A 23020-nucleotide genomic window follows, 5' to 3' on the forward strand; every position below is an offset into this window, starting at 1 on the left:
AGAATACCTCCAAATGTGAAAAAGGTACTGTCATGCAGAAAAAGTGGAAGAAGCCTAATTCACAGAGATTTAAAAGAAAGGTTGGTTAAGTTAGAAAAATACAGTTCACTTATATAAAATGTAAATTGATATAAGTAGTTAGAAGATTGAACCAAGGAAGTAGCTGCCAGTTGTAGTTTATCCAGGTGGGACAGCATAGACAAATGATTGAACTAGAAGCCTTGAGGTTGGCTACTTTCACTTATGAAGTGACCATTAAACTCATCCTAAGTTACATCCTCTAACTGCAAATAGCTAATCAGCTAGTTTCATTTCTGCTTTCATTTAATTTCATTGGTAGTAAATCAACTGGAATTAAATACAACGTCCTAGTGTCCTGGAGGGTGTACTGCTGTACAGTCAGCTTAAGGTATTGCATGATGTGATACATGATGCAAGTGTTCACTGTCCCTGTTTGTTACTGGTATCCTGAAACAATGTTGTTGATATCCTGAAACAGTGTTATTGAATAGCATGTAATACAGATCAAAGATTTTCTTGCAGATGTTTGTATAAACATTCTGTGCAGAACAATTCTTTTTGACAAAGCTTGTATTACTGGCATGCATTTCAGATGATGCGCACGTCAATGCAGTGTTGAAAATTTTTGTCCAGTAGCTGCAATCAGTATGTTAACTTCAAGTGTCCAAACCCTGTGTAAATCAGCATTCTCAACAATCAATTTAGTGATGTCTACCAGATGATGCCCTGCTCTCTCCCATATAAGATCATAAGACAAAAGAGTGGAAGTAAGGCCATTCGGCCCATAAAGCCCACTCCCCCATTTTAATCATGGCTGGTGGGCATTTCAACTCCACTTCCCTGCACTCTCCCCGTAGCCCTTGATTCCTTGTGAGATCAAGAATTTATCAATCTCCGCCTTGAAGACATTTAACGTCCCGGCCTCCACTGCGCTCTGTGGCAGTGAATTCCACAAGCCCACCACTCTCTGGCTGAAGAAATGTCTCCTCATTTCCGTTTTAAATTTATCCCCTCCAATTCTAAGGCTGTTTTTTTTGAATGCTGCTTCTGCATGCTTTGATGGAGCGACTTGTTTACCTGTTGTCCTGACATTGACCAAGCTGATGCTGTGGTATCTTATCTTCACACAAGATTAATGTTACTTTGGTATCACCTGTATTATACTCCATTGTTAAAAGATATCCAATGAGTGCACACTTCACTTTTCAGTTTACTATCAAATGTACAGCAAATTTAAAGTACACCTGCATCTCTTGAATTTTACAAATCATAGAATCCCTACTGCGCAGAAGGAAGCCATTTGACCCATTGAATCTGCACCAACCCTCTGAAGACCATCCAATCCAAACCCAGTCCTGACTCTATCCTGAAAACCCCACACATACCATGGCTAATCAATCTATCCTGCATATATCCCTGGACACCACGGACAATTTTTAGAATAGCTGGTCCACGTAAGTTGCATGTCTTTGGACTGGGGAAGAAACTCATAACACCCAGCAGAAACCCACATAGGCTGAGGAGAATTGGCACATTCCAACAGCAGTCACCCAAGGCTGGAGTTGAACCTAGGTCCTGGCACTGAGAGACAGCACTTCTAATGAATGAGCCACAGTGCTGCCCATTTATTCAGATCACATTTGCACCATTGACAAAGTAAGATATTCCAAGGTGTTTCATAAGTGCCTTACAATACAAAGTATGACAACTGATCCTCAGAAAAGGAGAGATTGGGTCAAAGACCAAAAACTTGGTCAGAAAAGTACATTTTTAATTAGAGCTTCAAAGGAGGCAAGTCAGACAGCTGCTGAGAAAAGTAGGGAGGGAATGCCAGGGCTTTGAGCCAAGCCACCTAAAGGCTTGACAACCACGGTGGAACAGTTTAAAGTGGGGATGCATAAGAGGCAAGAATTGGAGTAGCATAGATGTCTGTGGGGAGTTATAGGGCTGATGGAAATATCAGGGATAGGGAGAAGTAAGGCATTAGATGTGAGCACAGTTCTAAAACTGTAAAATCACGTGGCTCAGTGGTTAGCACTGCTGCCTGTCATCAATGGGGTACTGGGTTTGATTCCACTCTGGCAACTGCCTGTGTGGAGCTTGCACATTGACCAGTATCTGCGAGAGTTTTGCTCCAGGTGCTCTGGTGGATATGTAGGTTGGGTGGATTAGCCAAGGGGAATTGCTGGGTTATACGACAGGGAGGATTGTTCTGCGTGGGATGCTCTTCAGAATGTTGGTGTGAACTCAGTGGGCCAAATGGTCCACTTCCACACTGTGATTCGAGAAAATTGGAGTGAAGGGAGGCCATTTGGCTCTTTGAGCCCACTCTACTATTCAGTATGACCATGACTGATCAGCCACCTTCTACCCTAGATTTTCTTCCCATACCCTTTGATTTCTTTAGCCCTCAGAACTATATCTTGCACCTTATTAAAAACATTCAATGTTTTGGCCTCCACTACTTTTTATGGCAGAGATTTCCACAGGATCTCCACAGTTTGGATGAAGAAATTTCACCTCATCTCAGAACTCCATGATCTATTCTTAGCATGTGACTCCTGGTTCTAGATTTGACATGTCCTGAGATTCAAATCGCTTGTTCTTTTTTTGATCTCAGGTGCTAGCATGTTAAGAGTGACTACATGATATAAAAAATGTACAAATCCCAGATGATTAACAGTAAATTGGAGCGATTACTGTTCCTAGATATATTGAAAAAACAATATACAAACTTTCCATCACTACTTGTTGTCTTCTATGACTAAGCCAGTTCTGCATCCATCTTACCAGCTCACTGTGGATCTCATGTGACTATCGTTTTTATCACTGCCATAGAAAATGTTGTCAAAGGTCTTGCACCTACCCCGCCGCTGTCATCGTTCATCTTTGTCACTTATTCAAAAAACTCAATCAAGTTTGTGTGAGACAGCCTCCTCCACAGAGCCATGCTTCCTGTTGCTTATAAGCCCGTATTTTTCCAAATGTGATTAAATCCTATCCATAAAAATCTTCCCCACTAGTTTCCCTACCACTGATGTAAGACTCACCAACCTGTAATTACCCTGTTGCCTTTCTGAAACGAAAGAACATTGTTCTCTCTCTTGTCCAGTTCTCTGGGACCTCTCCCGTAACGAAAGAGGATAGATAGATTTCTTACCAGGACCAGCAATTTCCTTACCTGCTTCCCTCAGCATTCTAGAATCCATTAGGTCTTGGGGATTCGTCGCCCTTAATGCTTTTTAAAACACCCGACTCACCTTTTTTTATTAATATTGGCGTGCCCCACAGTGTCATATATCCGACCCATGACTCACGAACCATTTCAACTCCACCTCCCATTCCTCAGACGTAATGTCTATCCTGGGCCTCTCGCAGTGCCACAATGATGCAACTCATTCCGTCTAGGAACCCTGAGCCCCATGGTATCAATGTGGACTTCACAAGCTTCAAAATCTACACCCCCCCCCCCCCCCACTGCATCCCAAAACCAGCCCAGCTATCCCATCTCCCTAACCTGTCCTTCCTCCCACCTATCCCCTCCACCCACATCAAGCCCCACCCCCACCTCCTACCCATTAACCTCATCCCACCCCCTTGACCCATCCATCCTCCCTGCACTGACCTATCTCCTCGTCCCTAACTCCCCACCTACACTCACCTTTACTGGCTCCATCCCCGCGTCTTTGACCTGTCTATCTCCTCTCCACCTATCTTCTCCACTATCCATCTTCTTTCTGCCTCCCCCGGCTCTTTATGTCAGAAGCCCCTTCCCCTCCCCCATTTCTGAAGAAGTGTCTAGGCCCAAAATGTCGGCCTTCCTGCTCCTCTGCTGCTTAGCCTGCTGTGTTCATCCAGCTTTACACCTTGTTAACTCACCATCCACCATGTCTTTCTCCTTTGTGAGTATCAGTGCAAAGTATTTGTTAAGGACCTCACCCACTCCCTCCAGCTGTAAGCATAAATTTGCTCCTTTTATATGTATAGAACATCTTGCAATTTTCCTTAATTCTGTTTGCCAAAGACATTTCATCGCCCCTTTTTAGCCCCCCAGATTCCTTATTTGAGTTCTTTCGTGCTATCTTTGTCTTCTTCAAAGACCCTGTCTGTCTTCAGTCTCCTAAACTTGCATGTACCTGCTTTTACTTTCTGACTAAGCTCTCCGTTTCCCTTGTTAGCCAAGGTTCCTGAATCTTGCCACCCTTGTTCTTCGTATTCATAAGAACATGCTGGTCCTGAACTCCAATCAACTGGCCTTTGAAAGATTTCCATGTGCCAAATGTGGATCTCCCCTTAAGGAGTCAACATTTCCTACTTCCTGCCTAACATTATGATAGTTGACCTTGTTCCAATTTAGTATTTTCACCTGAGGACTCCTTTTATACTTAGCCATAAGTAACACAAAATTTACAGAATTAATACCACTGTTCTCAAAATACTCCCCCACAGAAACTTCACTTGCTTGGCTGGGCTCATTGCACAGTACCAGGTCAAATGTGGCCTCTTCCCTAGTTGTACAATTTCAGAAAACTGTCCTGGACACCTGCGGGATGAAACCCATACAGACGTTGGGGAGAACGTCTGAGTGGAGTTTGCACACTCACCTGTGGGTAGAATGTGAGGCAGCAGTGCTAACCACTGAGCCACCATTCGACCCTCCCTGCCACATAACAGTATCAATCGTGGTTCCACTGACCTGACTGCTGTTGGTGCAGTCACACTTACTTATCTTTGCCTTACTCACTCAACATTTTCTGTCTTTGTACTGATGGTGTGACCAGCTCGCTAAACGTCCTATCCATGATGTTTTCAGCTTCATAAATACTCCACAGTGCGTTCAACTGCATTCGAGGTTCTCCATGCAGCAAATCAGGAGCTGCAACTGAATATACTTCCTCCATATGTAGTCACCATGGAAACTGGACATGTTCCTGATATCCCCGCGTATTGCAGGTGGCGCAATCCATGGGGCCGAGTTCTCCTACCATTGTGAGCCTTATGAACTAAATCAACCTTATCAACCTCAGACGGCAATCACAGAACTGACAACACATCTAAACCACTCATCACCAGACTCGGGTCTTTAGTCAGACAGAGGCCGGACTGGTAAGCATGGCATATTTCCTGCCCTGAAAAATATTAGTGAACCAAATGGGTTTTTTCCCCTTAATTCTGGCATCTCATGATTACTGAGACTTTTTTAAAATTCCAGATATATTAATTGACTGAATTTTTCTGAGCTGCCATCATGGAAATTAAACCTGTGTTCTTGATGAAGTACTTCAAAATTAGCTAGAGCACAACAGTATCTCTTCAGAGTAGAGTTGATGCTATTGAGAGGGCCGATGCTGCTTGGTTTAATACCTCATGCTAGAAATCAGCATCTCTGTCAGCACATCACTCTTATTACTGCATTGAAGTGTCAGCCTTCAATTTTTTTTGTTTCCTGCTAAAGTGGGACTTGAACCCACAACTTCTGACTCACCGTGAGAGTGCTGTGTACTGAAACACAGCCAACAGTGTTCATATCAGGCTAAAGAATATCTGTTGTTCTTAAACCCTTTGAAACTTTTGACCTGCGGTGATGTGCAGATGCTCTTGTGAAGTAGCAACTTTTTAGTCTCAGTAAAGCCACACCAGAGGACATTTCATGTTTTCTTTTTCCCTGCTGGGATTTCGTTATGACTGAAATGAGCCACTTTCTTCATTGTAACTAACTGAATAATTAGGCTGCCTGACAGGGCAGTTAAGAGTTAACAATCAAATTAGACATAAATGTCCATTTACTAATTTCTGGAGCTCTGGTGGATATCAAGACTAGTTTGTAAATTGTGAACAGTAAATTAATGGTTTGAGATTGCACTTTACTTTCACAATGGATTGTTCTAAGCAATGCAATTATCAATTGGTGCAGAAATGAACTGGACTAATCGTGTTTCCTGGCCTTGAATAAGTTGGAAATGCTTGTTCTTAGCTTCATAAATGTGGCAACGTACAATAAGTGAGAATTGTGGCACTTTGTAGCACTGTGACAGCTTGAGTTAAGCCAGGAGCACAAAAACTTTAGCTGACATCAGTGGGATGTTGGAATTGATAGATTATATCTTTCAAATGATACAAGGATACTGATAATCCTGTCAGGTGGATCTAAAATATACCCAGTCTTTGCAGAAGATCTGGGACCCTGGCATCCTGGGCCAATGCTTATTCCTTGATCAAATTACTGAAGATCAGATAATGTGTTTTAATAATATTGCATGGAGCTTGTGGAACTTTGCTTAGTGCAGATTGGCTGCGGTGACTAAGCTACAAAAGCATGCTATTGTCCTTAAGTGCTTTGAGGCTTCCTGAAATTACAAAAGATGAAATGTGACTGAATTTCTTTTACTTGACTATTCAATGCTCGTATTGATTGGGCTGCCTTTATTTCCTGGTAGACAACTGCCAAAAGTTAAGAATCAACAATTACTTCTGTTAATAGTGTCTTGAGTATTGCAATAAGTTAATGACGTTCAGTTTTTGAAATTTTAGTTTTGTGGAAGCTTGCAAAGGATACCAGTGACATTGTGGCTCTGTGAGGCATCAGTGCTAATCTCTGTGCCAGTGACCCAGGTTTGATCTCATCCTCGGGTGACAATCTGTGTGGAGTTTGCACATTCTCCCCGTGTCTGCATGGGTTTCCATAGTCGAGATGTGCGGGTTAGGTGGATTGGCCATGCTAAATTGTCCATAGTGTCCAGGGATGTGCAGGCTAGGTGGATTAGCCATGGGAAATGCAAAGTTCCAGAGATAGGATTGGGGTTGGGGTCTGGGTGGGATGCTGTTCAGAGGTCAGTGTGAACTGAATGAGTGAATGGCATGCTTCCATACTGCAGGAATTGAATGATAAAGCTGCATTAGAATGTTTTGGTCATGGAGTGAAACTTGAACAGTGCATGTTCTTAGAGAAAACCTACGCCAAACTATTTATGCATGTGCTTCCTAATATATATGTGGCTTAGCATTTGACGTAAAAGTATCCTTTTTCTTATTCTTTACAGCAGCCAGAACATATTGTGAATCGGTTTATGGACGTCTCAGATTCTGTAAGACAGTTTCTGTCTCAGGATCATTTAAACCTCCCCGAAGAAAGCTCTTTCATCAATAATACGGATTCGTATCAAGCTATTGACGCGACATTGAAGATGTTGAGTGATAAGGATCCATTACTGCCATCATCCAGTGAACCATTCAGATTGGAGTTGCAGGCAGATGGTAGTGAGCAGTGCCAGATAGACACAGCAGAAGGTATTCTAAATTTGTGTTACACATTGACGAAAGTGTACAATGATCCTGTTTAACTATTTCTCATAGTTAATCTGGTAGTTTACAAAAAAAACTTCCTAGAGTCAGTTCTGTTTCTGTTACAGTAGGGAATGCATTCTTTGACTTGATAATTTAAGTTTTATTTAAGAGATTTGTTTGTTTGAAAGTAACCTAGTCTGCAAACAGTCTGTGCATATCAGTGACACTCTGCTCAGGTAAGCGATGTATTGCAACTCTTTTAAAAAAAACTTGTGTTTGCAGTTGCCTTTCTTTTAATTTAATAAATACCACCTCATTTTGGGTCTTGGGCAGAATAAAGGGTGGCTGTTTGGGCCTTTGAACGAGAAAATATGTTATTCCCACAACTCACTTTTTATCCATAACCCTATAATTCCTCACCTCAAGTATCTGTTTACAAAATCAGTTTCCACCATCTTTTCAACTAAAGCATTCCATGATTTATAGAATTTTTAATGATCTTCATATCATTCCAGGCTGCAACTAAAACCCCAAGCCAGCAGCAGTAGCTTTCCAGTTGGAAGTGTGTCTCAACTTCCACCTCACCTGGAGGTGATTTATTTACTTTTGCTATGTTTCCAGTTTTGGAGTATTTATATGGAGAGCTGGGTTTAGAGTTGAAGTGTATAGAGGTAGCAAATCAATGGAAGCCAGAGTGAAGTGCAAAATGTGTGGGGGTATTCTTAAAGCGTTTAAAGAGAGGGAATACAAAAACACTGGCAGGTAAGATTAGACTCCCAAGATATTCTGTAAGTATGTGCCCATTAGACAAAGGTTAAACAGTTTGGGATTCCACACACTGGAGTTCAGAAGAATGAGAGATGATTTCAGTGAAGCATGTTCTTCAAGGGCCCAATAGGGTACCCGCTGAGAGGATGTTTCCCCTCATGGGTGAGTCTACAATCAGATGGCATAGTCTCAGAACAGACACACTGATCTTAAGACTCAGAAGAGGAGGAATTTCTTCCGAGGGTTGAGAGTTTTAGGAGCACCTTCCCACAGAGAACTTATCTATATCTAAGGCTGAGAAAGAGAGATTCTTGTTAAGTAGGGGAATCAAGAGTTATGGGAAAAGGGCAGGAAAGTGGACGTGAGGAATGTTGGACCGACCATAATCCTATTGAATGACGTAGCAGGCTTGATAGGCCAAATGGCTTACTTCTGTTTGAATTTCTTATAGTCTAAGAGAATTATCGGGTCAAGAGTAAGGTCAATTCGAAAACAAGGAGCCAGTCCATTTGTAGCAAGGGGGCATTGGTTGGGTGTCAAAACAAGCAATTCACATTCTCCTTCACTTAAGAGGAGGAGGGTGTAGGTACAGAATTCAGAAAGTGGGACTGAGGTTCTTGAGCACTGGCTGGGGTGCAGAGGAAATTCAACAGAATGTTGTCTGGGATGAAAGCGTTTAGCTGTGAAGAGGGTTTCTTTTTAAAAGGCAGAGACAACTGAGAGGACCTGAGGTGTATAAAATTTAAGAGGATAGGAAGCAGCTGTTCTCCTTTGCTGAAGGATCAATAATGAGAGAGTATAATTTTAAGATGAAAAAGGTTTAAAGATTTCACCTGGAGGCTATTGAGAATCTAAAATGCACTGTCTGGGAGGGTAGTTCAGATGGGAAACTTCACAATCTTTAACAGGTGCTTGGATGAGCACTTGAAATGTCATGATATTCAAGGCTTGGGCTAAGTGTAGCTTGAATCATTTTTGGTACGTGCTCAATGGACTGTAGGGTCTCTTTTGTACTATATGATTCTAAGTTTAGTTGCCTGCTCAATTTCCTTTTCTCTCGATTTCACCAGAATCCAAAAGTCTGTATACATCTTAGCCTTGAATATATTTAATGATGCATTCCATAGCCCTCTGATGTACACAATTACAAAAATTCACAACACCTAATGAAAATGTCGCCACTTATCTCATTCTTAGTTGACTGATCCCTCATCCTGAGAGTGTACTCCCTAGTTCTACCCTTTTTGGTTAGATGAAGCAGCCTTTTTGCATTTACCCTAACAAGTCTCCACAATCTTGCATGTTTCAATCAGATAATCTCTCACTTTACTAAACTTCAGAGAGTATGCGACTGATCTGCTCACTGTCTCACCGTTGAACAGCCCTCTTGTTCCAGGAAATAGTACAGTAAACTTTTGCTGGAAGTCTTCCAAGGCAAGTGTTTTAGTCCTTAGACGAATAATTAAAATGACCCACTACTGATTAGGTCACGCACCAAGTCCTGTACAATTACAAGACTTTGGAACGAAAACAAAGCTTCTGGAAAAGCTGATCAGGTCTGGCAGCATCTGTGAAGGAAAAAGCAGAGTTAACGTTTCGGGTGCCGTGACCTTTCCTCAGAACTGTTTAGAAGTGTTTAGTTATGCAACTATAGATTTTGTGTACATTTATTTACATGTGTGCGCCAAAGTTTCATACCAGGGTTCCTAAATTCTGCCAGCTTTTGACAATTTCAGGTTCCCAAGGCCACAGTTAATGTATTATTGCACATTGAATTAAACCGCCAAAGAAAAATTATTTTTATGCTTTACAATAATTATTTACATACTCTTCAATCATCACGTTCCCTTTAAAGTGGAGCTGCAGGTCTCCCATATCTGTCAAACAGTAAACTTTGTGAGGATGTGAGATTAACTTATTTTGTCTATCTAAAGTGAGAAATGAAAAGACTTCAGTTTTCCAGCGGCAATTGGAAAAACATTTTGCAGTCTCTAAGCATAACTCTGTTTTCTTATTCATCTTGTCTAGCTCTTCCAATCTTACTGTGCCACCTCACAGCAACTTGACTCCAGAATCCTTGTCTAAGCAGATGTGTTTGTCAATGAAATGTATGAGTTCAAAAATGATTTTAAAATTTTGTCAAGAAAACTTTTTGTTGAACTTAATTTGGAGATTAAAGTGAAGGATACAAGAAATAGTAGTTGGAGAAGACCACACATCCCATTGTGTCTGCCTTCTGAATGATCATAGATGAGCTTCAACTTCAGTTCCACTTATTCTGCCACTCCCTGTAATAATTTTTTCCTCAAGTCACCAGGAATGATTTATCTCCATTTTATATAGAAAATCCTACAACCTTCTGTAATAACGAATTCCAGAGGTACACATCCTTTGAGTAAAGAAGTTTCTTTTTGTCTCAGTCCTAAATGATTGGCCTCTAACTCTGAGACACAGCCCTGTATTCTAGATTCTCCAGACAGGGAAAATGGTCTGTGTCTACCTTGTTAGGGCCCTTTATCTTTTTAAAATTTCTGTCAGATCATAGGAACAGGAGTAGGCCGTTCAGCTGTCAAGCTGCTCAGTTAGATCTTTATGGTCATCTGCCTCAGTACCATGTTATCCCATATTCCTTAAAATTATTTTATCCAGAAATCTTCTAGTTTTATGTCTTGAATATGTTTAATAATTGAACTTCCACTGGTCTTTGGCATGGAGAATGTCGAAGATTCATCAATCTCGGACTAATAAAATTCCTCATCTCTTGTTAAATGGTCTACCTATTTCTGGACTCCTCATCCAGCATACCACCTGCAATCCAAATTCTGGTGTTGTGCAAGAGTTTTGAGTTTCTATGAAATTGCCTCATTCTTCAAAATTCAGTCTCTCCTCAAAAGATGTTTCCACCTTCTCAGAAATTAATTTGGTGAATCTCCATTGTGCTACCTCCACAGCAACTATATCATTCCATGGATAAGGAGATGAAAACTGTACACAGTACACTAGGTATAATTTCACCCAGGTTGTACACAATTTCTACCGGTAGCTTTAATCCTGTACTCAAATCACTTTGCAACGTAAGCTGCCATACTGCTTGCTTTCCGAAATGTTTTCTGCACAGTTACTTATGAACAAGTGGATTCAGGTCTTTGAGTGTCAACATTTTTCAACCCCCACCATTTAGAAATACTCTATTTTCCTGTTTAACTTGATTAAAGTTCAGAAAATGTACACTTAATTTGTTTAGCCTTTCATCATAGGGTGACTGTCATCCCAGTGAATCATGTGCTTTTTCTGGTTGAAATTGGAGAACAGATTTATTGGGAGAAAGCCAGCAATTACAATGCATATTCTAGTTAGATTTAATTCAGTTAAAAACAAACTGAATTACCATACAGTCTTTCAATGGTAAAGTAGATTATCTCTCAATAACCTGGTTTACTTTATGCATACCAGATTTTTTTTTTAGAAAGCATGGTACTTTTTAAATGAGGGTGTTAGATGTGTGGTAAGTTGCAAAATTAAATCTTTATCATTCACAATCAAAATTTGGTTGCTGTATTTACTCAATTCTGATGAGGGAAGAAGATATATTGTATTTCAACTCAGCAGGAACTAACTAATATATATGCTGCAGAGTTCTGCAATCTACACCTTTAAATTACTCAGTCTTGTCTGATTTGGTTTTTATACACTCCATTAGCTCAGCAGAACAAACTCTTGTTTCCAGTCTTTTATACCATACCAGCTTTATTCCTTGAGCATGTCAAATTTAAAATGCTCAATTTTAAGTTCTTTGGTGTTCACTCTTCTTTGGATTCTGTCACGGAATCAACCGCACACTGCATACCTCTCACTCGGAATCCTTGTCTGTCCTCTCTTTGTGTTGCTGTACATTTGTTGGATGTTCAATTAGCCCTTTATGAATGCTTACAAAGCCAAGCAGTGAAATAAAGATTGAGATTCAAGCATACAAAGACAGTTGTTGACGGGAAATGTGTAAGATATATGTGTATAAAAAAATTGAAGGCATATAGATTGTCCAGGCGAAGTCTGGACATTGAATGAGTAGACTTTTACAATTTTTAAATTTTGGTTTGTTAACCAAGGGATTAATGTATACATGTTTCAACCTTGTTTCATGTGTGTCTGTTGAGTCATAAATGTCTTTACCAATTTGAATTTCAGGACATAAGGAAACTGTAAGGCACATATTCGCTGATAAATTGTTTAGCATTTGACCCAAATCCTGGGTTTCCCAGTGGTCTATATTGAATGGATTAATTTTTGCAAACAATTTTTTCTCAAAGTGAAAATGAGCCAAAGGAAGGCATGGTTGAAATAACTGGCCAGAACCAAAATAAGTTCTTCATTTTTTAAAACTTAAAATGCTTTGACTAGATGTAACGGTCTCTATCTGAAATTGCATTCATTTTTTAGTTGGCTGTTGGCACTTAAACGTAACTTTAAGTGGATGAATAGCTGGACGTATTGATCTTGGTGTCTTTGAAAGTGACACAATTATTAACTATTAATTTCTTATCATGGTTAAAGTATGGCATTTTATAAACAAGAGCATTGTTTGTTAAATAAGTTTGTTTTTAACCTGAGATTCTAGTTAATACAAAGAATATTACTACTTTTCAGCCCTAAGGTTAGGAGATGTAGGTGCTGTCATCACTGCAGTGGAAGAAGATGAACATGACAGAGCATCTGGGCTTCAAGAATCTTCACAGAATAGCAGTAACTCGGAGCCTAATCCAGTTCAACCCAACAGAAAGTCTCCCCGGCTCCATGCACCAGGTTAGTGAATGTGAATGAGAAAACTTGTAGTCTTAAGGACTGGATCAACTGTCTGTACTTTTTATCTGGGCAGGAATTCAATTGGAAATGCATTATTTTCAATCAGGACATATAGGTGCATTTAGCTCAGCTTTAATTCTGCATGTCTGCTGATCTCTGTAGCAAAGTTGCTTGCTGATTGCTGACTGATTTATGTCTCAATCTTTCTTGAATGATTTTCTAATGTAAGAAAGATATTGTCCTTGTTGCCTGTGTTGGTCCAAACTATGGCATTAAGAATGTACTGGATGATGGTGTTAGAGTAAACAATATAGAGCACAAACCCAGATTTAAATAAGTAATAGAAACAGGCCACATGGCCTTTTCCTTTCTTACCTTCAATAAAATTGACTGAACTGCTCGTATATATATGTATATCCTGTGTAATATATAACATTGCATTTTCCTGACTTCTGTTTATCCCTTGGTGCCCTAGAACATATGGATCTTAGTATTGAATATACTCAAAAAATGAACATCTGTAGACATTTGGGTTAAAAAGAATTCCAAACACACTCAACTTTCTGAGAAACTTGACCTCATCTCAGTGGTGAATCACTTATCCTAAGGCACTGATCCATAGTTCTAGATTGTGCGCCTCAATGAGATCACTTCTCATTCACCCTTCTGATCTGCAGGGAATGTAGGCCCGTTCTAGTTGACCTTTCCCTAAAATGGCTGTTTTGTCATAGGAACTAATATGAGTCTTAATTCGCTTTTTCGAAAGCAAGTTTATCCTTCCTTGGGGGAAGGAGTGTCCTCAGCCAAGTCATTTTGAGCTGCTTTATTAATGACTCTTTCCCTCCAGCATAATACCAGAAGTAGAGATGTTTTCACATGCTTGCACAAACACTGATGCATTGTGCAGTTGTTGATATGCTCACCGAGCAGGTAAGTTTGTTTGCAGGTGATCATTTCATCATCATACTAGGTGACACCATCAGTGCACGTCTGGTAAAGCATCAGTGTTCTGTCCCGCTTGCTATTTGTGTGACTTGGTTTGTTGGAGTGGGTGGCATCACTTTGAGATTTGTTTCTTACTGGTTTGTGTATGGGTCCAGCTCTACATGTTTGTTAATGGTGTTCCGGTTTGAGTGCCAGGCCTCCAGGAATTCACGTGCGTGCCTTTGGTTGGCTTGTCCTCAAATGGTTAAGTTGTTCCATTCGAATTGGTGTCCCTCATTGTCCATGTGCGTTGAAATGAGTGATTAGTTGGTCATGTCTCTTGGTAGCTGGTTGGTGTTTGTGAATCCTGATTGCTAGTTTCCTTCCAATTTGCTGTATATAATGTTTTTGGCAGCCTTTGCATGGTATCTTGTAAATAGCATTTGTTCTGTTAGTTGTGATTCCCGGATCCTTTATTCTTGTCACTAACTGTTGGTTTGTGGACCCGAAATGTCAACTTTCGTGCTCCTTTGCTGCCTGGCCTGCTGTGTTTCTCCAGCTCCACACTTTGCTACCTTCTGAACTTATGACTTCTTCAACTTAGAGGATCAAGGGGCAAGGTGAATGGGATCTCAACTACTTGCAAATCTCCCTTCAAGTTGCACATTACCCTGGTATGGCACTGTATCATAATTCTTTCAATTTTGCTCTGTCAAAATCCTGCCGTAAAGCAGGTATAAATTCCATTGGATGCATATTTTAAGCCTGTTTCACTAATTTCTCAATATTCCTCTGAAGCTGCCTTTAGTCCTCAGATTTATTTTTGAATTTTTTTTTACTTGTGGTTTAGTTTGCAAATTCCTTCCTTGAACAAAAGTTCTTGCAGAGCAAGCGTTATAGAACATTGCCACTTGCTTCTAACCAAAGTGGAAAAACTCCTCCATATTTTTTGCTCTCTTCTAACCTGTTTTTAATTGATCCAGTTCCAAATCATTTAATCTTCCTCGCTAGCTTGCTGTGTAATATTGTCAAATAATTTAACAGGATTCATTAGCGTCTAATTCATTAGGTTTTCACTGTTCTATCAGTGTTTCCTTCTGAAATCTGTTTATTGCTGCTACTTACTCTTCACATTTATGTTTAAGAATGTCTGTCATCTTTTGAAGATTTCATAGATTTTCACAAAGGCAATAAGACATAGGGAAAAATCAGAGTTAACGTTATGCGTTTTTCCCCTCACAGATGCTGTAAGACCTGCTGAGCTTTTCCAGCAACTTTGTGTTTGTTCCTTGCTTATGTACGTGGTCCAAAACAGCTCACAATGTTCCAAATGTGTTCTTGTCAGAACCTTATACAGCCACAGTAGTAAATGTCTCTTCTTGTATTCTAGCCCATTTGAAATTAATGCTAACAGTAAACTGTAATTATCTATATTAATTCTTTAAGTAGTTATGTGTCCTGTTGCACGTCTCCATTATCAATAGAATCCAGAAATATCATATCTCAGTCCTCCACTATTTCTTCCCTTTTACCCTCTGGATCCTTAGATGCATACTGACAGTGTTTTCCTACAGTTTATCTAATTTCTTTGGAATTGTATCTCATCTTGTTTTTAACAAATTCTAAATTAACTTTATTACTAATAACCTGTGTTCTAAATGCTAGTGCAGAGTACTTGAGGTCCCTGTCATTATTTTAAGTATTCTGTAAGATGCCATGTAAAAAGTTGCTGTACAACATAGGAGCTCATAGTATGAGGGGTAGTGTATTAGCATAGATCGAGAATTGTTTAAAAAAAAGAAAGCAGAAGAGAGATCTTTCATGCGTGAGTGGTTGGGATCTGGAATGCACTGCCTGAGAATGTGGTCACTCTGGATTCAGTCGTGGCTCTCTAAAGGGAATTCCATAAAAAGCTAAAATGAAAAGAATTGAAGGGTGATGTGTTACGGCACAATTGACCTTATTCAGAGCTTCTTACCCACACAGCATGGGAAAGCTTCCTCTCTCGGACACACTGTCCCCAAGTACAGACCTGTACTTAGCCAAGTACAGCATTTTTATACATTTCAGATTACAATAATTGTATGCAATGTTTGGTTGTTTGCCATGTACCCGTCATCTATACACCCAATTCTGTTAAACACATATTGAATGATGGCCAACTCTGTGGACAGCCTAAGCCCTCCCATAATCTCATGATGTTTTACCTGATGCTTTTATCATCTGTCTTTGGGATCTTACAAAGCATGCTGTGAAACCAGATTCCAATACTGGCAGTTATACTCCTTGCCATACATTTGCCAGCTACATTACATTAATTGTCATAACCTGGATATTTGCTTATCACTAAGGATTTTTCCAAATTCTGTGGTGCAATCTATATTCCCTACTAACAATAGTACACAAGATTAGCAAGCTTGTTTAAAAGATTTTATAACAGCTAATAGAAATTAAGTTCAGCTCTAGTATGAAGTTACTACAGTTCTGCGATAAAACTGACAAATTGGGTGCAGCTTCTCTTCCAGTTGACCTTAGTAAATCAAACAAATGCAGTCTCTCTGACTTGCAGTTGCACTTGCAGTCACTACCACACTTGTGCTGCAAGTGGGTTTTAAGCCAAAGTTTAATTTATGGATAAACCTTAGTGTTTCTAAATACTTCTCACACTAATCTTCACTTAAAAAGACAGCATCTGTTTGAATTCTGCTGATGAGGGTGAAAGTAATTCAATTTACAGCTTTACTAGGTCCTTTAAGGAATTCCAAACAAGTTTCATTTAAGGTCCAACAGACACAACCTCACACCTTGTATCTTGCAGTTTGTCTATCATTCTTCTTTTGATCTCTGGATGTACGAATCTGTACTTAAACTGCAGTTTGTTTATTTCTCCACAATGAGTGTGCTTTACAACCTTCCTCAACCACCCAGGGCAGAAATGGCTAGCATGAGGGGTCATAGTTTTAAGCTGGTTGGTGGAAAGTATAGAGGGGATGTCAGAGGCAGGTTCTTTACGCAGAGAGTTGAGAGAGCACGGAATGCGTTGCCAGCAGCAGTTGTGGAAGCAAGGTCATTGGGGTCATTTAAGAGACTGCTGGACATGTATATGGTCACAGAAATTTGAGGGTGCATACATGAGGATCAATGGTCGGCACAACATTGCGGGCTGAAGGGCCTGTTCTGTGCTGTACTGTTCTATGTTCTATGTTCACCCCCCCCCCCATCCCACCATGCTGTGGTGCTCTTTTAGAGGTTATTCTGTTAGTTGCTTCTGCCGCATTTGATTGAGCAGGAATCTTCTTTACTGCCTACAGTTATTTACTCAGGAATTCAGCTGAACCTCATCATGTTAGTTTGTGGTTTGCATCTCTAATTTATAATTACCAAAAAAAAAATTCGGAACATTGGGATTAAAATTTTGCTTATGCATTTTATTAAAGAACAAGCTTGAGACTGTAGTTAGTACCCAGGTATTTCTCATCCTTTTCAGGGTATTCTTCATAAATGCTTTTGTGTTTAGCGAAGCCTATCCACAGAAATCATCTCTTGCATTTCCCCCACTTCTGCTGCCAAATCCCCTCCCCCAACAAAAATAAAGACAGAATACCCTTGTCCTCTCATATCTCCTCACCTACCTTCGCTTCCAGCGTATCATTCTCTGCCACTTCTGCCCCCTACAATCCAACCCCACAACCAAAGAGATATTTCTCTTCCCACCCCATCTGCTTTTCGTAGGGACTGCTCACTCTGCGACTCCCTCATCCACTCCACACTCCCCATTGACCCTGCCACACCCATCACCTTTCCCTGCAACTGCAGGAAGTGCTACACCTGCCCCTACACTTACCTCCCTTCAAGCCCCTAAACAAACCTTTCATATCAGACAGGGGTTCACCTGTACATCCGTTGACTTGATCTTGTGTATCTGTTGCTCCCGCTGTGGCCGCCTCTACGTCGGTGAGACCAAGCGTAAACTTAGACCATTTCATAGAGCATCTATAATCTGTTCGCGACAGACGACAACGTTTGCTGGTTGCCAAACATTTTAACTTCCCCTCCCACTCCCTGGATGATGTGTCCATCCTGGCCCTCATCCAATGTCACAGTGACACCACTCACAAACTGGAGGAGGAACACCTCGTATTCCATCTTGGGAGCCGACAGCCCGATGGCCTAAACATTGAATTCACCAGTTTTAAAATCTCCTTACCCCTGGCCTCATACCATGTCCAACGTGCCCCTTCATCCCCACCTCCTTGACCTGGCACAACCTACCCACCATCTTTCCAACCTATGCGCCCATCCATCTCACTGACCAATCCCCTGGTCTCACCTATCACTATCCCACCCACCCTCCCCTCTCTTTATTTCCCCGTTCCTATCCCCATCCTCATTTCTGAAGAAGGGTCCTGACCCGAAACTTCAGCTTTCCTGCTCCTCTGCTGCCTGGCCTGCTGTGTTCCTCTAGCTTTGCGCTGTGTTGTCTCCGACTCCAGCATCTGCAGTTCTTGCTATCGCTAAGTAAATTCCCCTATTTCTTCTCACTGAGACCCTTTTATGACTCTCAGGAGACTTTTCATTATCATTTCTGATGAGACCCTGTATGGAGACCATATGTATGTGCTAGTCTGTGATTGCAGCTGCAAGTTCCTTTTTGGCCACCTTATGTCAGCTAAAGACCCCCAGGCAGCTACTTTAATCATAGGCTGCTGCTACTCCCCTAACCCAAAATGCTGCAAATTAGGGGTCAAATGCCCATGTGGACTTGTGAGCTAAAATGTTGGGACCTTGAGCTCTGAGGCAGCATGGTGTTCCAACCAAGTTGTAACAACTAAGCTCCCACTCTGATAAGCCCTTGTGCTCTCAGTTCTCACTGAGAGGTTGTGACAATTTTCAAGCCTTGTTATGGGTTCACAGTGGGAAACAGATGGAAAATGCTGCCTTAAATTCATCAAAAGGGAATTACCAGGGCACTTGCTGAAAAAATAAAATATCATTCCCTCCTGTTAACAAATTTCTTGTTATTATAGACTTAACTAATTTTTTTTTATCACCTTGTCCCCAGCTCAGCAAATCTGTTTTGCCATTTAATGATGATCCCATTCAGATTTGTCGTCCTTTTCATAGTGAATCAGTATTTTAACTTTCTGGGGAAGTCAGTTGCTTTGGATATTTATGCTTGTCCCTTTCTGACTACCTGATATAAATAGTCAGTGAATATTACCTCAGCCTTTCGATAGGCTGACTACTGCTGAAAATTATTCTGCTGAAAACCTATCTTCCTGCCATGGTGCATTGTCTCTAGCTCCAATTTTGAGGTCTGAGATTGTGTTTTAAATAAGATCAGTTTGAAGCACATGTTGAAGAAGTTATGTAACTGGATTAGTAGCACTGCAGTAATAGAGGCTAGACTGATCTTCATGAAAATTACCAAGAAACTGCTGAGTTGTTTAAAAAAACTCCTGAACTTTTTTTTTAATGCTTTTAAGAGAAGTGAACTTCAGTCCTTATTGGTCAGCTGTCTTATGACTGCAATCTGTCGTCATTGTGGTTGATTCTTAACTACTCTCTCTACCAATCAGTCATCCAGACATCTAGGAATGGAGAAACAAATGTTCATCCTAGCAGTGATGGTGACAATTCAGAATTAATTTTCAAACAAAACCTTGCTCCAGTTGTGATTTTTTTACAAAAAAGTATTTCAGTTTTTTACTGCTTTGCCCTTCAGACATCACAGATTTATCCCTGAACATAACCTTGCAAAGCTCTGTTGTTCACCATCTCTGTGTGGTATTCAATCATAGGCTGCTGAAGATACTTTCTCCCCATCCCCTCATTACCTGTCCTGTTAGAAGCAAAGGATCCATTTCTGCTTTGAAGTTGAAGAATGATATTAATGTATAGTTTGGTTAGTCAAGTCATATTTGATTAACTATAATGTGATTGTTTCCTCTATTTATTTGCATTTTTACAGTAGCTGTTCTGGAGAGTAAAGATGAGAACAAAGATCAGTCTGCACGAATCATCCATCCAAGCAGTAAAGAATTTAAAAAGACTTGGGGATTCCGACAGACGACTATTGCAAAACGTGAGAATGCTATGGATGCAGAGAACTCTGACACAGCCCTGAGTGAGAACTCCGACCATTTAACACCCTTATTGAGAAGGAGCAGACGGCAAACTCAGAGGTCTGCCAGAGTTCAGGAATTTATTTCAGCAGCTCAGAAACGCTATCGCAAAATGTCAGGCCTTGATGATGGCGAATGTGGATCCATTGCAACTTCTGAGGCGGGAACAGGCTCCGATGGGAGTGTGGATGTGGATGAAAAGGGTGTTGGATCTCTAGACGTGGCCACAGACAAGGGCTCTGCCAGTATATTTGAAAGAACAAATGAAGTGGCTAACTCTGAAGACAGCAGCACGAACAGCGACAGTGATGAACTTACGCTGAAGGAACTACAGAATCAGTTGAGAAAGCAACGTGGTGGTCAAGAGCAGCCTGATTCACCACAGAATTCGTTCAAAGGACAGGAAATGTGCGCTGAAGAAAATCAATCTAGAAAAGAATCAAAGTCTGTTGTCACTACAAAAGCTAAAAAGAAAATAATAACTCCTGGAAAGAAAAGTACGAAAAGTGGTCCACCTTCAAAGGAAAAAGAATCGAAATCACAATTAGATGTTAAGTCGGAGTCAGATGATGATGAAAGTTCAACCAATCAATCAGACAATGAATACAATGATCCAGATAAATTATATTGTATATGTAGGCAACCACATAACAACAGGTAGGTTCCTGGATTTGGAAAGCTGCACATGCTCAAAATAATGAACATTTGAAGCAGCAGCCTAGTTTACACTCTAGTAATGAATTGCTGCTGCATTTGTATACAGTGCACGCATTACTTTGTCTCGCTGTAATTGGTGCATGTACTATTGTCAAGCTACTTAAACTCTTAACTCCAAAACATTTAGTACTAGTCTGGTGAATAATCTTTATTGTCGTCTAATGAATACACAGGAAGGTAGGAAGATTACATATTTGCAGTTACAGAAGTGATATAATCAATCAGACAATCCTTAGGAAAAGGAGCAGGAGTGGGTCAAGTGACTCCTCAAGCCTGCTGCACCATTCACCTGTATCATGACTGGTCTTTTGCCCTTTCTTGTGCACTGTTCCTTATCATTTGAGATCTTTTAATTCTAGAAACCTATTGATCTCTGCCTTGAATATACTCACTGACTGAGCTTCCAAGGCCCTGTGGGCTAGAGGAGTTTTAAAATTTGCTGTCTTGAGTAGAAATTTCTCCTCGACTTATGCTAAATGACTTTCTGTTATTCTGAATCTGAGTCCCCAGGTTTAGAAACCTCCTTCTGGGGAAATATCCTTCCTCCATCCATCTGGTTGAACCCTGTAAGAATTTCGAGTGAATACTTCATTGAGGTCACCTCATTATTCTAAACTGTGCAGAGAATATAGCTCCAGTTTCATTGTTGTTCTCCCTCAAGTCTGTCTTCCTTGGGTGAAGAGACCAAAATTGGACAGAGGCTTCCAAATATTGTCACCAAGACGCTATATGATTATAGCCAAACTTCTTTAGTTCTGAATCTGGTGATTGTTGAGACAAAATGCTGAGTAGGACATTGAGAATTTAGAATAGTGTTACAGAACTTCTTAATATCCACGCAAGTATATAGACTTGACACTTCATTTTAACACAGGTTGTGCCTCAGGAAGTGTAGCGCTCCTCTGTTAGGATAAGGAACCTATTCAAGAAAACAGTACTTAAAATTGAGTTTAGAACAGTTTCAGTTGAAGTTTAAAAACCAAGGTTGTAGTGGGCACCTCACATTGCCACATTCCTTCAACTCAAAATTCAGTTCCCAATTTTCAAGGATGTACGGGCTCTGAGCATGATATTGTCAAAAATATTGTCATCTAATTTAAGAGATTTTATCGGGATTTCAGAACAATGCTCCTTTCACAGATAATGAAACATTTTCACCAAGTAATCACCTATTGTAATGTGGACAACTAAGTCAAGACTTAACATATAGGAGGGATAATTTGAATTGGGGGCCAGTATATTGGATAACAAAGTGTGAAGCTGGATGAACACAGCAGGCTAAGCAGCATCTCAGGAGCGCAAAAGCAGACGTCTCGGGCCTAGACCCTTCATCGGAGAGGGTTCTGAAATAAATAGGGAGAGAGGGGGAGGCGGACCGAAGATGGATAGAGGGGAAGATAGCTGGAGAGGAGAGTATAAGTGGGGAGGGGATAGGTCGGTCCGGGGAGGATGGACAGGTCAAGGAGGCGACATGAGGTTAGTAGGTGGGAAATGGAGGTGAGGCTTGAGGTGGGAGGAGAGGATAGGTGAGAGGAAGAACAGGCTAGGGAGGCGGGGACGAGCTGGGCTGGTTTTGTGATGCAGTGGGGGAGGGGAGATTTTGAAGCTTGTGAAATCCACGTTGATACCATTGGGCTGCAGGGTTCCCAAGCGGAATATGAGTTTCTGTTCCTGCAACCTGCGGGTGGCATCAGTGTGGCATTGCAGGAGGCCCATGATGGACATGTCTTCTAAGGAATGGGAGTGGGAGTTAAAATGGTTCGCGACTGGGAGATGTAGTTGTTAATGGCGAACCGAACGGAGGTGTTCTGCAAAGCGGTCCCCAAGCCTCCGCTTGGTTTCCTCAATGTAGAGGAAGCCACACCGGGTACAGTGGACACAATATACTTGGCAGATGTGCAGATGAACCTCTGCTTAATATGGAAAGTCATCTTGGGGCCTGGGATGGGGGGGTGAGGGAGGAGGTGTGGGGCAAGTGTAGCATTTCCTGCGGTTGCAGGGGACGGTCCCGGGTTGGGTTGCTTTGGTGTAATTGAATATGATTGTTGAACTTCGACTGATGCCCAGCCATAATGGCTCTGAAGGAGATTGGTCGGGATTAGACACTTGAAAGAAATAGGAGAGGTATTCGAAATACACTCAAGATGTTGGTCAAGAGCTGGGAATTCAGGTGCCTTTTTGCTGCAGTAACTAAGGACAAATGACATTGGAGACTTAATTCACAAAGGCTATATCCTTTAGGTAAACTGATTAGCTTCAAATTTTCTGTTACTCAAGAAAGCTCACAGGCAGGGTATTTTCATTGAATGAGGTGGAATTCCACAAGAAATTTTTGAAGTTTAGGTGATCATTTAAAATGTACCATTGCTTCAGCAAGTTCT

At 40.9% G+C, this 23020-nt stretch overlaps 1 protein-coding gene across 3 annotated transcripts in view; it reads left to right on the forward strand.

Annotated features, from left to right (window-relative positions):
- The window catches only part of LOC125461238 (death-inducer obliterator 1-like), a 149553-nt gene that overhangs the window by 33141 nt on the left and 93392 nt on the right, over positions 1-23020 (forward strand). Inside the window, exons 1-4 of one of the 3 annotated variants that reach the window (XM_059652716.1) lie at positions 5024-5127; positions 7062-7308; positions 12718-12873; positions 19769-20579. In XM_059652716.1, coding sequence (XP_059508699.1) covers positions 7089-7308; positions 12718-12873; positions 19769-20579 — 1187 coding nt within the window. In that variant the 5' untranslated portion in view covers positions 5024-5127; positions 7062-7088. Of the gene's footprint in view, positions 1-5023; positions 5128-7061; positions 7309-12717; positions 12874-19768; positions 20580-23020 lie in introns of those variants that run through there. The other 2 variants (XM_048549756.2, XM_048549757.2) reach the window with 2 other exon arrangements.

The sequence above is a fragment of the Stegostoma tigrinum genome, chromosome 19, assembly GCF_030684315.1.
Source record: "Stegostoma tigrinum isolate sSteTig4 chromosome 19, sSteTig4.hap1, whole genome shotgun sequence".
NCBI classification, from domain to species: domain Eukaryota; kingdom Metazoa; phylum Chordata; class Chondrichthyes; order Orectolobiformes; family Stegostomatidae; genus Stegostoma; species Stegostoma tigrinum.